This window comes from Silene latifolia, chromosome 4 (genome assembly GCF_048544455.1).
Source record: "Silene latifolia isolate original U9 population chromosome 4, ASM4854445v1, whole genome shotgun sequence".
NCBI lineage: Eukaryota > Viridiplantae > Streptophyta > Magnoliopsida > Caryophyllales > Caryophyllaceae > Silene > Silene latifolia.
Window position 1 is genome coordinate 9,971,390 of NC_133529.1, and position 14,227 is coordinate 9,985,616.

At 36.7% G+C, this 14,227-nt stretch overlaps 2 protein-coding genes and 1 non-coding gene across 3 annotated transcripts; all 3 read right to left on the reverse strand.

Moving 5' to 3' along the window:
• Nucleotides 1-253: 253 nt before the first annotated feature.
• LOC141652860 (peptidyl-tRNA hydrolase, mitochondrial-like) lies at nucleotides 254-6,077 on the reverse strand. Its single transcript, XM_074460467.1, has 8 exons — nucleotides 5,724-6,077; nucleotides 3,759-3,843; nucleotides 2,689-2,756; nucleotides 2,533-2,583; nucleotides 2,377-2,450; nucleotides 1,895-1,953; nucleotides 1,711-1,787; nucleotides 254-753 (listed from the first exon to the last, which is right to left on the reverse strand). The coding sequence occupies exons 1-8, from the start codon at nucleotides 5,988-5,990 to the stop codon at nucleotides 640-642; spliced, it is 795 nt and encodes a 264-aa protein (XP_074316568.1). The 5' UTR covers nucleotides 5,991-6,077; the 3' UTR covers nucleotides 254-639.
• Nucleotides 6,078-6,128: 51 nt separating this feature from the next.
• On the reverse strand, nucleotides 6,129-6,200 carry TRNAD-GUC (transfer RNA aspartic acid (anticodon GUC)). Its single transcript has one exon. It is a non-coding gene; the product is annotated as a tRNA-Asp (tRNA).
• A 3,684-nt stretch (nucleotides 6,201-9,884) lies between these two features.
• Nucleotides 9,885-14,021, reverse strand: LOC141652861 (NADH dehydrogenase [ubiquinone] 1 beta subcomplex subunit 10-B-like). The gene is made up of 3 exons (XM_074460468.1): nucleotides 13,647-14,021; nucleotides 13,472-13,529; nucleotides 9,885-10,057 (listed from the first exon to the last, which is right to left on the reverse strand). The coding sequence occupies exons 1-2, from the start codon at nucleotides 13,933-13,935 to the stop codon at nucleotides 13,495-13,497; spliced, it is 324 nt and encodes a 107-aa protein (XP_074316569.1). The 5' UTR covers nucleotides 13,936-14,021; the 3' UTR covers nucleotides 9,885-10,057; nucleotides 13,472-13,494.
• Nucleotides 14,022-14,227: the final 206 nt, after the last annotated feature.

The following is a 14,227-nucleotide window of genomic DNA, read 5'->3' on the forward strand; positions in this document are numbered from 1 at the left end:
TTTTATTGTAATTTTTTAGAGCTTAATGTTTAAGTGAATAAACTCAGAAACTTTAAAACAAAACTCAAAAATTATAATGCTCAGAAACTATAAAATTGAAGGCAGTACATCAAATGTATAATCTCCTACTGTCGGTTTTCAGCCGAAGTCGAAAAAGGAAAAAAAAAAAAAACCACCCTACGTATACCCATTTGTGATGATAATTAGCTACAAATCCATATCATTTTGATAATTTGTTTATTTTCAAGCCGTATTTAGAGAAAGAAATTGCTAATAAACGAGTGCTTATAAATATAATGACCCTCTTCACATTATAAGGGATTTTACACAACAATTCCTGATTCGGTAGAATTAATAGTATGTGAATTAAATGGAATAGTTATGAGCGTCTTTATGTATTTATCGCTACTCTCGGCTCTTAAGCCCAGTAACAAATTTACGGTAGGATTTGGGGCAGCCTACAAAAAACAACTCGCTGTTTATCAACATGTGATTTATCTTCATTTAGAGATTCCATGAGAATACCTTCATTTTGCAACTGCAACTCGAGAAGGGCAATAAGCCACTAACAACGCAGTCGAAATAAATAAGCATCACCTGTGTTTAGAGGTTAACTTTTGAGTTCGAAAGCATTTGTCATCAACTTAATCGTTCCAAAGGCTTGGGACTGTTCACAAACGACGCACTTTTGTCAAACCCTTCAAGCACAAGTTTGCGAACTGCTTCCACTCCTTTTTGCATCGCGAAATCCAACTGCAGATTGCCAGCAAATAAACATTCACCATCAGTCTATCATAATCCATAATTTCACATCTTCTTGTTACACAGTACAAAAAACACTCAATGCAGGATAACGACGACGACAACGACAAAGAGTGAAGACTCGTGATCATCCATTACTCTGCACATGCACACCCCTTTCATAAAAAATGATTTTTTTTTTGAAAAGTCTTCATTTTTTTTCCGTAAAGTCTTCTAAGCAATGAGTTCATTCAAGAAAGTTTGGGACTTCTATTCTAACGTCTTATTCCAATTTTGCAGCAAGTGCCGGATGCAATTACAGTATCAACTCATCAAGTGTCGCACAAGGCTATTTGACAAAATGTTTTATGGATTTCACATAAAATGTCACGACACTCTGCTGAAGGGAAGTTTCGAAGTAACATAGGAGTACCTATCGAGTAATCACTCAATTGAAAATATAGTGGTGGTAAGACTGGTAACTTGTAATTAGTAATCGTAATCAATTACACATCAGCGAAATAAATTTGTCCTCAAATAAACCACCGTGATTTACGCTAAGATTTGGTACTCTACTATTGCATAAGTTGATGACCTTTACTGCGAACAGGAATATCATCTCGGGAATAGATGAAAGATATCGCAAACTAAAGTCCCTACCTCACGATATATACTGGTAGATTTAGAGAAATGGCCGAATATCATATAGCCTACCGGAGGTTGCTGAATGCCACAACCAAAAGGAAATACTATACCAAATTCAGGAAAAAAAAAAAAAAAAAAAGGAAAATCGTGTCGAGTTTAAGATTTAGAGATATTGCCGAGTATCGTAGCCTAACAGAGGTTACTCGATGCCACCACATACGAAAATACTAAACCAAATTAAGAACAGGAAAACAGGGCGGCGGAGTTAAATTTATGAGTAAGATCGCCCATCTTACGTGCGAAAACAAATGGAAAACTTCTTACCTCTTGTCTCTCTTGTTTATTAAATGCGCGAAGAACATAGCTGGCAGGATCCATCTTTCCGGGCGGCCGTCCAATTCCTAAAAAAAAAATCAGACACACACACACAAAAAAATTACTTATAAGACGAGGAGCATCCATTTTAAATTTTAATATGCCAAGAAAAACCTCTATGATTATTGCTTACCTATCCTTAAGCGTGGAAAATCACTGATTCCTTTGAAATGATTAATGACACTCCTCATCCTAAATAGGCAATAAAAAAAGACTAATAAGGACAAAAAATGCCTTCCCGATTCCCTCCCATACTTAAGGACGAAGAAACAGAGCAGTATTACAACAACAACAACATAAATACACCGTTCAGCCGAGAATTTCTTTCTTCTTTTGTTCTGATGAAATAAAAATGTGATTTGAATAGGAATATATTACTTCATATCTGGCATTTTTTTGCATTTGAGAAATTTAAATTTTCACTTCTCGTAAGGTGAAGGAAACATTATACTGTAGTTCTTTAGCCAACAATCACATGTAAGAAACCACTATAATTGCTTTTAAAGCATGAGCCGCAATTTTCACAAAATTGCTTTCACAAGTTCGGGGATTTAAAAGCATGAGCGGAACACATTAAACATATAATTGCTTTCAAGTTTCACCAAATTCAAATACCCATTCTGTCCTCCATGTCCACCCTTTGGCAGAAGCCGCAATTTTCCAAACGGCAGATCTAAGTCATCATATATCTGCAGGTCAAAAAGTTGTTTCATTGGTTGTTTGAAGTTTAATAAAATAATGACTTAAGACAGTAGATGACTGATATATTACCAATAGTACTTGCTTTAACGGGATCTTGTAATATGAAACCATAGGACCAACCTATAGGAGAAGATATCATTAGAACTGAGCACCAGGTGGGAATGAAAAAACAAAAGAATTGTCATGTTGGGCATAGTAAATAATCTTCAAAATGTAGGTACTTACAGACTCACCACTGAGATTCATAAACGTTTGAGGCTTGGAAAGCATAACTGGAACTTTACCAATATAACCTGAAGTAATTGGTCGAAAAAATTAATTCACTTCAAATGCTGGACTGAAAACCAAGTTCCAGCATTCCTAAAACACTAAATCCAGTAATGCAAACCACAAATACACATATACACATATATAGTAAAGAAGAATGAATGAATAAACTACGCACTATCTAACAGAAGCCTAAGCCTGAAATATATAAATAAAAACAATAAGCTAATTATAAAAAAAAAGCTTTTAACTACTGAGGGTCACCTGAAAGGTGAATACTAATGAATTGATTAACAGCGCCAAATTGGAGGCTCTAGAAGTTTTATTGCTCTATGTATTTCAAATTCCGCATCAAATTAACTTTTGCCCAACTAGATACTTAGCTAAACAAGATAGAAGAACCAACTGACATCTAAGGTAGTAATAAAAAATCTTCCCAACTGAGCCTACATAATTATTAGTGCGGGACTCGACCTGACAAATGAGACTGACAAAGAGATTAACAGCAACTTTTTGTAGGTTCCCATAAGTTTTTGTTCTACAAACATTCAGAATTCTACCTCAGGAATACTTGATTACCTTGCTGATCAACTCACGTCTCTCAACTTTCAACAATATAAGTTAATAGAGATTCACATACTATTATTGTTAACTAAGATTAGGGTGTGTTTGGAATCTTTGGATAGGAAAAAAGGAGGGAAAGGGGGATGAGTTTTCCATCCATACTCACGTATTTGCCTTTATGAGGGAAACGGGGGGATTCATTTTCTCTCCCATTCAAATCCCTATGGCCTCCACATTCATTTTGCTAACCAAACAAAGAAATCACCTCCCTCCTTTCCCCCAAGGCTCTCTCTATACTTTGCCAGCTCCAACTCACTGATTGATAATAATTAAGTAGTTTTAAGCAATTCACACTGACCACTACAGGATATGAAATATCATCCAAATCTACATTGTTAACTAAGGTATATACTGTTGTCAAAAAAACAAAACAAAGGTATAATAGAATCAACCACCAGCCATACCTTTCCCAAACAAAGCTCTGAAAGAAACGCTGTTCATAGATATCCCTTCCGCCTCAGCTATGGCATCCACCATCTCAAAGCCGACCTAAAAGGTAATACAAATAATAACATCTACAATGAGTTTGGGTCCTTAATGTGCAGTTAAATTTGTGCTGTTAGGTATGTTTACTAGTGAAGGTGATTTTGATTGTTATATAGTGCTTGTACTTCGAATAACAAAATTAATAGAGTTACTAGCCATTTATATCATTTTTATACGCTTGGACGAAATTCTCGTCACATATTTTGAGCAAACGTTCTGGGCCTCTGGCAATAAATGAATGGAGCAGAATTTAGGAATAAACGTAAACCTTGAGTTTAGGGTTAGACCACGTAAGTCCTGTATTTTTTCTACTTTTTTTTTCTTGTTTCGACCATCAATCAAAATCACTACCCCTTCCAAACCCCTTTGACACCAACTTTCTCCATCACTAACTTCTAATCAACACGCAAGACATGACCTCGGTGGCGGCAAGGCATGGTGCAATACCAAGTCTTGTGTAATCAAGATGGTGGTTGTAGGTATGTTACTGGAAGCAATGGAGCCGGGGGATAATGCTATCATTTGTATTTTTACTATTTAGTGGGAAAATAAAATGGGAAGGGAAACAAAAGAGAGAATATTTAACCATACATTTCTACGAGACATGGAAAGTGAAAGCGCAAGTTAAAGGAAAATGAAACATAAGAACCAAAATTTATAACTGTACAAGAAAACAAAGCTAATCTCCTTTGAATACTCCGTACAAGGAAGAAGTTGACATTATAAGAAAAAAAAACTAGAGATCAATACATAATAACCACCAGGAGCCAGCAGTTTTTATGTTGACAGTTTTAGACCATGATCATGGTACCATCCCCTGTAAAATGGCTAAGCTAACTGGCATAATCCGCACCAAAGGAACGTTCTGGTAGAATAATTAGTAGTAGTGGGAATACCAAAGAGGGCGAAACCAGAGAGAACCAAGAGAAGAGTGGTAAGTAATCATGAGGAATAGCAACACCAAAATAAGGGCAACACCCCAAGGTGATCCCCCAGCTCGGTAGAACGAGTCATGGTCAGGGCGTGGGAGTCGAAAGATGTACCAGCGGCCAGATGAATGATTTTGACGTATGATGAAGATGAGTAAGGCAGGAAGAACGAGTAGAACAAGCTTCAAATTGAACAAAGTACGACGATACTCATGTTTGAGGGTAAAGTAAGACGATAAGTAGAGATAAAACATTAGAATACCAAAAAATGCTATAAGTGGCAACGGAGGTGACATTTTGATAATGTTCCTTCTTTCAACTCCCAAATTCGACTACTTGTATTGCTCTATGGCCTACTTTTGCTACTAAAAAGCGAATTATTCCTTATTCCTTGCTCCAAAAGACTAAGGGTGGCAACTGGCCACCGCGTTTGATTCTATTTTTTATTTTATCGCTTTTGCTAGTAAAAAGAGAATTATTCCAGCTTTCATTTGTGCGGGCAACAACGGTGGAAGAATTTATACCCTTATCATTACTCTTTTATTGTTTCGTCTATTGCAGAAGAATCTATACCCTTGTCATCAAACTTTTGCTATTATTCGCCTAAACATTGCTCTACGGCCTCTACCACAAGAATTTCACCATATGTCCGTCTTCAAAAACTTCCTCCCTCCGTCTCAATCATTTGTTTACCATTGATTAAAATATTCCTCACAGAGACGGCCGAGAAAATTCCAATTCTTTCATGACTAATTTCTCAAGTCATTCCAATTCCAATTCCAATTCCAGTGACTTATATTCACAACAATTCATGATAGATAATACACAAAAAATCTCAATAGAAAGAGAGATTAATAAGTTCAATTAAAAACATTCTATGTGAGCGGTATTTTAATAAAAGATAAACAAATAATTGAGACGAATAAAATACTCGAATAAAAGAAGGAAACATACATTGTGGCGAGTAGCAGCGAACATTTTACCAGGATTGCCAAGGCCAACAATCAACCAGGGTTTAGGCTTTGGCTGAAGGATAGCATCAGACGACGCCGTATCGTCGTTCGGCGGCGTAACGGAGGAAGAAATACAAGCAATATTAGTCATTCTAGAATTATTATTGGAAAATTGAAGAGTTTTGGGGATAATTGTAGAAGAATAGAAGGTTGTGGTGCGATAATAGGAGGAAATTGGGAAGGAATTTGAGAGAGTGCATAACTTCATCCTCTATTTATAAGTTATCCCTTTCTTTGTTTTGTTTTGGGAATTTTGGGGGGTTTAATTTAGGGCACACCACGCAGATTTAATTTGATTGTTGGAAACTTGGGGAAGAACCAAAAAGGGGGAAAAAAAAAAAATAATCGCCGTTGCCGGGGATCGAACCCGGGTCACCCGCGTGACAGGCGGGAATACTTACCACTATACTACAACGACTTTGTTGTTGAATGTGAAAATAAAAACATATTTGAAATAATCATCTTTTTTCGCAAGCGCATACGTCAATTTTCTTTCTCTAATGGAAATTGTTGAAATAACAAGTATACAAGTACTATTTTCATATTCAATAATCAACAATCAACATTATGAGTTATTGGGATGAAGAAGGGTTGGAGACTTGGACTATTACAACTAGTTTTTGTCATTTAAATGCTTTTTTTTTTTTTTTTTTTTTTTTTTTTTTTTTTTTTTTGAATGGGGGTAGAGCCCCAAAAATTAACTACTCCCTCCATTCAACTCCACTTTACAACTTTCTTTTATCACGTTTGCCAACGCAACTTTTACACGATAAATATCATTAGTTGCGTATTTGCAAAAATTACAAAAGTTAAATATTTTTAATGTACTCTTAAAGACGAATCAAATAAGATCCCACATGAATATATTTTCACTTATGTATCGAGAGAAAATTGAAGTTGAATGTCCGCTTGTGAATAGTGCGCAAAATAAAAAGTTGTAAAATGGAGTTGAATGGAGGGAGTATTAGCTATTACACGGGGAATAGCTAACTCCAAAAATGTCCTCCCGAAGGATAAGACGCGGCTCAGTAAAAGAAAAATCGAAATGTGTGCTTGAGTTAATTGTTGTAATTTCAACTAGCCATAATTATCTTATCTATATTAAGTATTCGAATAAGGCTAAATGATGTTGGTCGATTAGTACGTATTTCTTGAAACTAATGCTGTAAATGAGGGGGTATTTAACGGTTCAATATTCTTCTAAGTTTACTTACTACACTTGCGTCTATTATAATTACGCATTTTTGATAGATTGTTATATGTGATACGGAGTATTGTATTACTTAGTGTTTAAGAATCATGGATTTGCAAATATCCTTAAAACATGTTATAAGGAGCTTCTTATCATGTTCCCTAAGGTGTCTTTCAGTTCAATTCGCTTCGCCATCACCAATATGGGCAACATCTGAGATTACTCCTCTCAATCGTCTCTTCTTCATCTACCCAATCCAAGAACAAAGGGAGGAAGGTTCAACAAGGAGTGATCAGTCGCTCGATTCAATTGTCGTGGATGATAATACTAACTTACAAGAGTTCACCTGAAGCATTCGACGCTCTACCATTATGTCACCCATCAATTAACAAAGTACCCCGAATCTTTCAGGGGGGAAAGCGATTGTGATCTCGTCTAAAAGGAAAGAAGAAAATTTAAACAAGTTAATGTAATATTTTAGGTATTTCAATTATTTGACATTTTAGTTTCTAGACTTACTCGTATATATCGCTACTGATGATGTGTCTCTAAAAAACACGCCACTAACAATGGCATGTCTGTGTTCTACAAGTCAATAGCAGTTATTCCTATTCATTGGCGCTGAACAAACATGCCACTGTCAAGGGCATATTTTTAAAGTAAAAATGTCACTGTCAGTGGCATGGTTTTGTGTTCTAAAGGTTCCTACCTATTAATACAGACACTCAACTGCAAAAGGTGTGTCCCTTTACATCAATAAAAATGTTACACATAATTAATGGTGTAGTCGTCGATCATCCATGATCGGACCCACTTATTATCGTGGGTGATCTGCATATTCACCTAGTTGTGACCCTAGCTAGATCGTTTACATTTAAGGGTTTCGATTTCTTTTTCTAATTAATTATAATAGTACTCCCTCCTATTCACTATATTCTTCCACTTTCCTTTTGCACAAGAAATAAGAAAGTGATTTTGGACCACACAAAACACACTACCCCACATGTAATTTAATTTGGACCACACAAATCAACCCAAAAAAGGAAATAGGGAAGAAAACCTGAATAATCCGAAGAAGGAAATAGAGAAGAAAATGGTGAATAAGAGGGAGTATTATGTTTGTTGTGTGTGAAGATTTGTCGAATTTGTTGTTTGATTTGTTTTAATTAAACTTATATTTGGAAGATTGTGTATCGATAACAGATTAATTTTGTCGTTGATTACGTAATCTGGACTTGATATTGTTAGTTTCGTCGTCAAATATGTCATCTTAGTTTCGTTTTTGCTATAATCTCCGAACAAAATGTAAAAATGAGTTAAATAAAGCTATAGAAAAAGCCGAAAGTAATCTGTCGACGATGTATAACATCTCTCCTTTGATTATAATAACATTGAAAAAAAGCATCATTATGAGATTATGACCACCATGGCACATTTGCATCCATATGTATCAAATCTCTTGGCCAGAACAATAAAGTAATAAACCTCCCAAACATAGAAGTGTAGCAATATACATGTATCTTTCAATTGCAAGAGATGATGTTTCTGAGGGCAAATCTTTAGGCAAAGATTTGAAACAAATCCAAATGATCATGCAATGAAACATATATTAAAAGAAATCATTAATAAAAGGAAAGTTGTCACATCTAAATGATACGTAGTACAATATGATCTCCCTGCTCATCTAGGCTATATATAAGGAGCTCATGCACAAAACGCTCATTATGTAGAGACTGCCCATCCATTTTTTGGGGGAATTTATATAGAAGCTTATTTAGTAGAGACTAATTATTTTATTGTCTCGAAAAAAGAAAGTGAGCGGAAATGGAGCTCCCTTGCAGTCCAATGCTGAGGTCTGAGAAGTGGTAAAGAGCTGCCATATCATGCATTTTTGGCTATTGACTTGCGTTTTATTGGAATTACTGACGAGAAGAATACAGAAGAAGCAAGTCCATAGCCAAATGCATGATGTGGGAGCAACTCTTTCGCTTTCTTCGCCCACTCATTGGACTGAAGGGAGCTCCGACCTTTCATTTACTTTGTTTCTTTTGCTGCTCTTGTTTTAATTTCTGTAAACATTGCAGGTCGGAAATTATACCTTGTTGTGGCCTAACATCTCTTCCTGCTATAACTTCTTTTTACAGGGTTTTAGGCTTCAGCACAAACATACTCCTTCAAGAAAGTAGAGAACCAAGAAACAAATATCAGTTACTCAGTTCATTATTTTGTCTTCCGATTTTGTCAATTTTTTTTACAGCCTGACCTAAAGTGCAAGCGAATTACTATTTTACTCGAGATTATTAGCACAGATAAAATCAACAATCTAGCAGGTCCCAAATGATGTTGGGACTGGGAGTTAGGACTAAGGCTATGTTGTATAAACTCGTTGATGTAGAGCTGTTTTCTTTAACATTACTGGATCGCCGAAGAACTTTGCCTTCTTTAAAACATTCATGCTTTTTCTGTTGGCAGTTTTCTACTTTCACTGAAGATTTGGTTTTCATTTTTGTCTCTTTTTCTTCTCCGTCAGAAATGGTCATTTTTACCTCGTGAAAAATACTTTCAACGTTACTAGAGCACTCACAATCACAAGGAACGTCAACAATGCATTCATGCAGAGTCGTTTTGATACAGAATTTCGGAGGCTGAGTCACAGAGAGTGAAGGGCCGGGGTGCAAGGGAAATGTGGCTAGGGTTCTCCTTACAACTCTTTCATCGGAGTTATTTGCGCTATTTAGCTTCAATGTATTGTTTCAATTGAAGCTGAAATTAGTCAGCTGAAAAATATTGTAAAAGTGAGTTCTCCAGAAACCAAGTTTATGGTAAACCAAGGAGAGACTGTTCGGAAAATTAAGCTATGTTATAACGAAGTAGCATATATTCTCAAAAACACAAAAAACATCCTTCTCAGTTTAATTTTCTGGAAAACAAATTTTATTCAGGATGCAAATTTCATCAAGATCGATACAAGATTTAGCAAGCAAAACATTTAGGAAAAAAAAAATCAGAAATGTCTTGACACAGTTTAAACAGGCCAGTAGTATTATGCTTGCATCACGAACATGGTTCCATAGTAGGTAAACCTGCAGCAAAAAACAATGCAAGTTTAAAGCTCAAATGAAAGTGAAGGATTATATGTAAATGCTCTTATTAGTGCAATTGATAACATCTTTCAGAGAGTCGAGATTCAGAGAACCTCTTTTCAAAACCTCGATACTGAGTTCCGTCATTAAGGCCACAAAAATGAGAACAAACACAACAATTTGACAGCATGATCAGATAGGATTATGTACAACTACACAGCAGCGTTGCACACCCCCGAGACACTACACTAAATATTCGGCAATTGTTGTCTCCTATCGAGAACATGATCCTCATTGATTCCCAGTAATTCATGTACAACTAACCCATAACGTAGTAAAAGCCTCTATGTCAAGACGTACTATACTGCACTCCAGGGGATTCAAAAGCTGGGAAACACCAAAATATAGGCTCCATAAGATCTATACATCTCATCGAATGAAGAAAGTCTAAGGTCAACATAATGTCAAGTTACATCTCATCAATTATAACACACTGATAGCCACTCCATCAATGTTAGTTACGCCTTACTAAACTCCATCAATGTTAGCATTAGGGCAATTAAAAGGTGGCATTAAATGTTAGTTAGAAAGTCAAAAGTTTTAGCATTAAAAGGTGTGAAACGCACCGAGATGATGAAGGCCCATGACTATTAGGAGCAAGACATGAAGCAACGTTGCACGCCTCATATACACGAGGCACGCAATTTTTTTTTATACAGATTAAACATATTTTGTGCAATCATACCTAAGTTTGGATTTTAAGGAGGGCTAACATGTAAATGAAGGAAAGCTAAGGATAATATTGCAAAGGGAAGGCAAAAAAGAAAAAACTAGACGCAGAGTAGCGCACTTCGCGGGTTGGACCCTATCGGCTTATCGCACTTAAGCTGCAGTGAGGCCTTTCATCTAGTCTCTCACTAAACCTTAGGCTTAAGAGCGTTAGAGGCGCGTTGCTCTAAACTATTAACAACCACAATAATAAAGCTGACAACAGAAAAGTTCACAGCTATACAGAGTTCATCCAGTAAACAACCTTTTCCATAGTTTGGACTTTGGATATAAGATTTGATCTTGGAAGTCTGAATGACCAAAAAAAAAAAAAGATTTCAATGTGTAAGCATTCTGTAACCCCCAAATGTTTCCAGAATTCATCAGATATTGAAGACACAGGACATCTTTTGGCATGTTTATGGATGCCTAAGTTGCTGTGACTCAGCAGCAAATGTAGGACATGTCGGATACGATATTTTCCACAAAGTTTCCAATTTTTTTGGTGTAAAATGAAGTGTCGAAGCATCGGGCAGGACACTCCAAGACGGACATATTCCTCTGTCTGTTTTGTGCTACATGCCAATCTAAGAACTTCAGCCTCCTAGTTTCCTTACTTCCTAGCCTAGTTTAAAAAAAGAGGGCCTACGCACAAGGCGCACTGAGGCGCCAGCCAAATCACCTCAAGGTGTCTGAGACGCATGGGATCCAAAAGGCGCACATAAGGTGCGTGAAGCGTGCCCAAGGCGCGCATTCTATATTTCTATTGGTGTAAAGTTTCTCCTTTACAGGAGAGTTGTTCAGTTTACTGCGTGAGATGATCTCTAATCTAAGATCCAGTAGAGTTCATAAACCCATAACCTGTTTATTAGTACTGTTTTCCCTCCTTATAATTTCTGAAATTAAAGGACCCAATGTCCCAAATACTTCTTTTAACTTTGAATAAGCCTTGAACTCTTTTTTTCCTTTCATCTCATTTCTCTTTTATAACTCGAGGTAGTTGTAGAATTGAAGCACTGTGCTTCTATTGCATTCAACAAATAGTACAATACATACAAGATTGAACTATGTAGCGAAGCATATACTAATCCATCGAACCAACCTTGCATTGCCTACTACCAACACAAACCATCACTAGGAGACAGATAGGGAAAGAGAACATGTGATAGGATTATAGGAACTCAAGTATAGAATTTCAGATTCCCGTCTAAGATCACTTAAGTCAGATGTGTACACGGGCTCATAATTCATCTATTGAGTGAGAACATTCAATTGACTGGTGAGTTGTGAGATTATAACATAAGGTGGATGTAGGCTTATGCTAAACCACTTGAAATTGCTTTATTGCACTTTATTATGCTTTACTGAAGTTACATTATCGAAAGCATTACAACGTTTCACCCATCAAAAAAGTTCCGGCAGAACGACCTAAGTCTTCCGAAGAAACAATCAACCATCATAAAATCACAGTTGAGTTGCAGAACAGACATTCATAAAGTAATGACTGGCTAAACTATGTCAATAAGCAATCAAATAACAGAACAGTCAAGCTTAATGTGATCCATAGAAACCGAAAATGGTGAATCTCCAAGAAGCCCAAGTCTATAAAAATACCAATCTCCTCCCAACTAAAATTAATCCAAAACTAATGAGCCAACATCAGCCAACTTAAACGAATAAATCCACCAGATATATGCCTCATTTCCTAAAATATAGCTGCCTATTTCGAAAGCTGTCAACAAGATGAAACCAAAGTACCAAACGACCGACAAAACAAAGGCAATATAACCGGCTTCAAGTTTTGATATCAACCATTCTGACAATTAAGTACTACTGGCCTGTTTAAACTGTGTAGCCAAAACGACAAATCAACAATCATGAAATCACAGTTGAGTTGCAGACCAAACATTCATAAAGTAATGACTGGCTAAACTATGTCAATAAGCAATCAAATAACAGTACAGTCAAGCTTAATGTGATCCATAGAAGCCGAAAATGGTGAATCTCCAAGAAGCCCAAGTCTATAGAAATAAAGATCCCTATCCCAATCTCCTCCCAACTAAAATTAATCCAAAACTAATAAACAAACATCAGCCAACTTAAATGAATTAATCCATCACATATAGCCTTGCTTCCTACAATATTTCCGCCTATTTTGAAAGCTGCCAACAAGATGAAGACAAACGACCGACAAAGAAAGGCAATTCATCAGGCTTCGAGTTTCGATATCAAGCATTCTAACATGGGGATATTCCAACTTTACCACAGTAACCACACAACAAAACCAATTGAAGTGTATGAAAAGAGGCCGACTAACAGTTAAGTACTTCCTAGTTCCTAACCATAAAATCAAAGTATTTCCATAGCCAAAACGAAAAATGACCATAACAATAACACAAATTCTAGGGAAACATCAAACAATCATGGTCACTCTCTTCCCTTATTTGTGATTTCCAATATCATAACATCAAAATCAATTAAATCTTGGTCAGAAAAGCAAAATCTTTTCTCCATCCCAATTATTTGTGTACCCCTCTAATTAAAATACCCGTCACAAAGAATACCAACCACGGAAAGAATAAGAAAGGTAAACAAATGTCTGGGACGGAGGGAGTAAACGTTAAGTGGACAAGACAATTAGTGTACCTTGAAATAATCGGAGAAGAAAGTCATTCCTCATCAACAACAGTCTCCGGCTTAGGACCTAAAAATCAACAAACCAAAAAACAAATTAACCAAAATGAAACTTCCACAATAACAACCAATACAACAATCAAACCCGAAACCCGAAAGCGACAAAAGGGGAGGAAGGTAAGGTTACCATGGAGAGAATGAGGGCGATGATCTTTACCCCAACCGACACCGCGGGTGGATTCAAGATACTGATTAACAAGGTGACGGCATTTCTGAAGATGATTAATACCTTCAACACGGTAACACCACTTAACACGTTCTCTCAGGATCTTACATTTTTCGATTTGGATCCATTTCTCTCTAACAAGATGTTCTCTCATCTCAAGCATTGCTACCGGATCCTTATACGGGTTTGCCGGGTCGAAATCATCTGGTGGGCTTTCGTCAAACTCTACTTTGAAGCTCTTCCTTCCCATTTTTGATCTCTCGAGCTTTCTCTCTCTTCTTTCAGGGGGAGGGGATGGTGGTAGTGAGTTTATCTGAGGTTTGGTTGATGCCTCAGGAGTTGGACATCTCGACTTATGTGGTCGCTCCAGTGGCCCAGTTTAATGTGGTGAACCGTGCATCTAGATCTGTCAAAATTTGACCCGCCTGGGTTTTACGGTGATGACTAGGCTTTTGGGCTCAATGGGCTATAATATGTGGGCCTAAAGACAGCCCAAACGAGCTAGATTGAGCTTTTGGCTCAATGGGTTTTGGGGTCCTAAG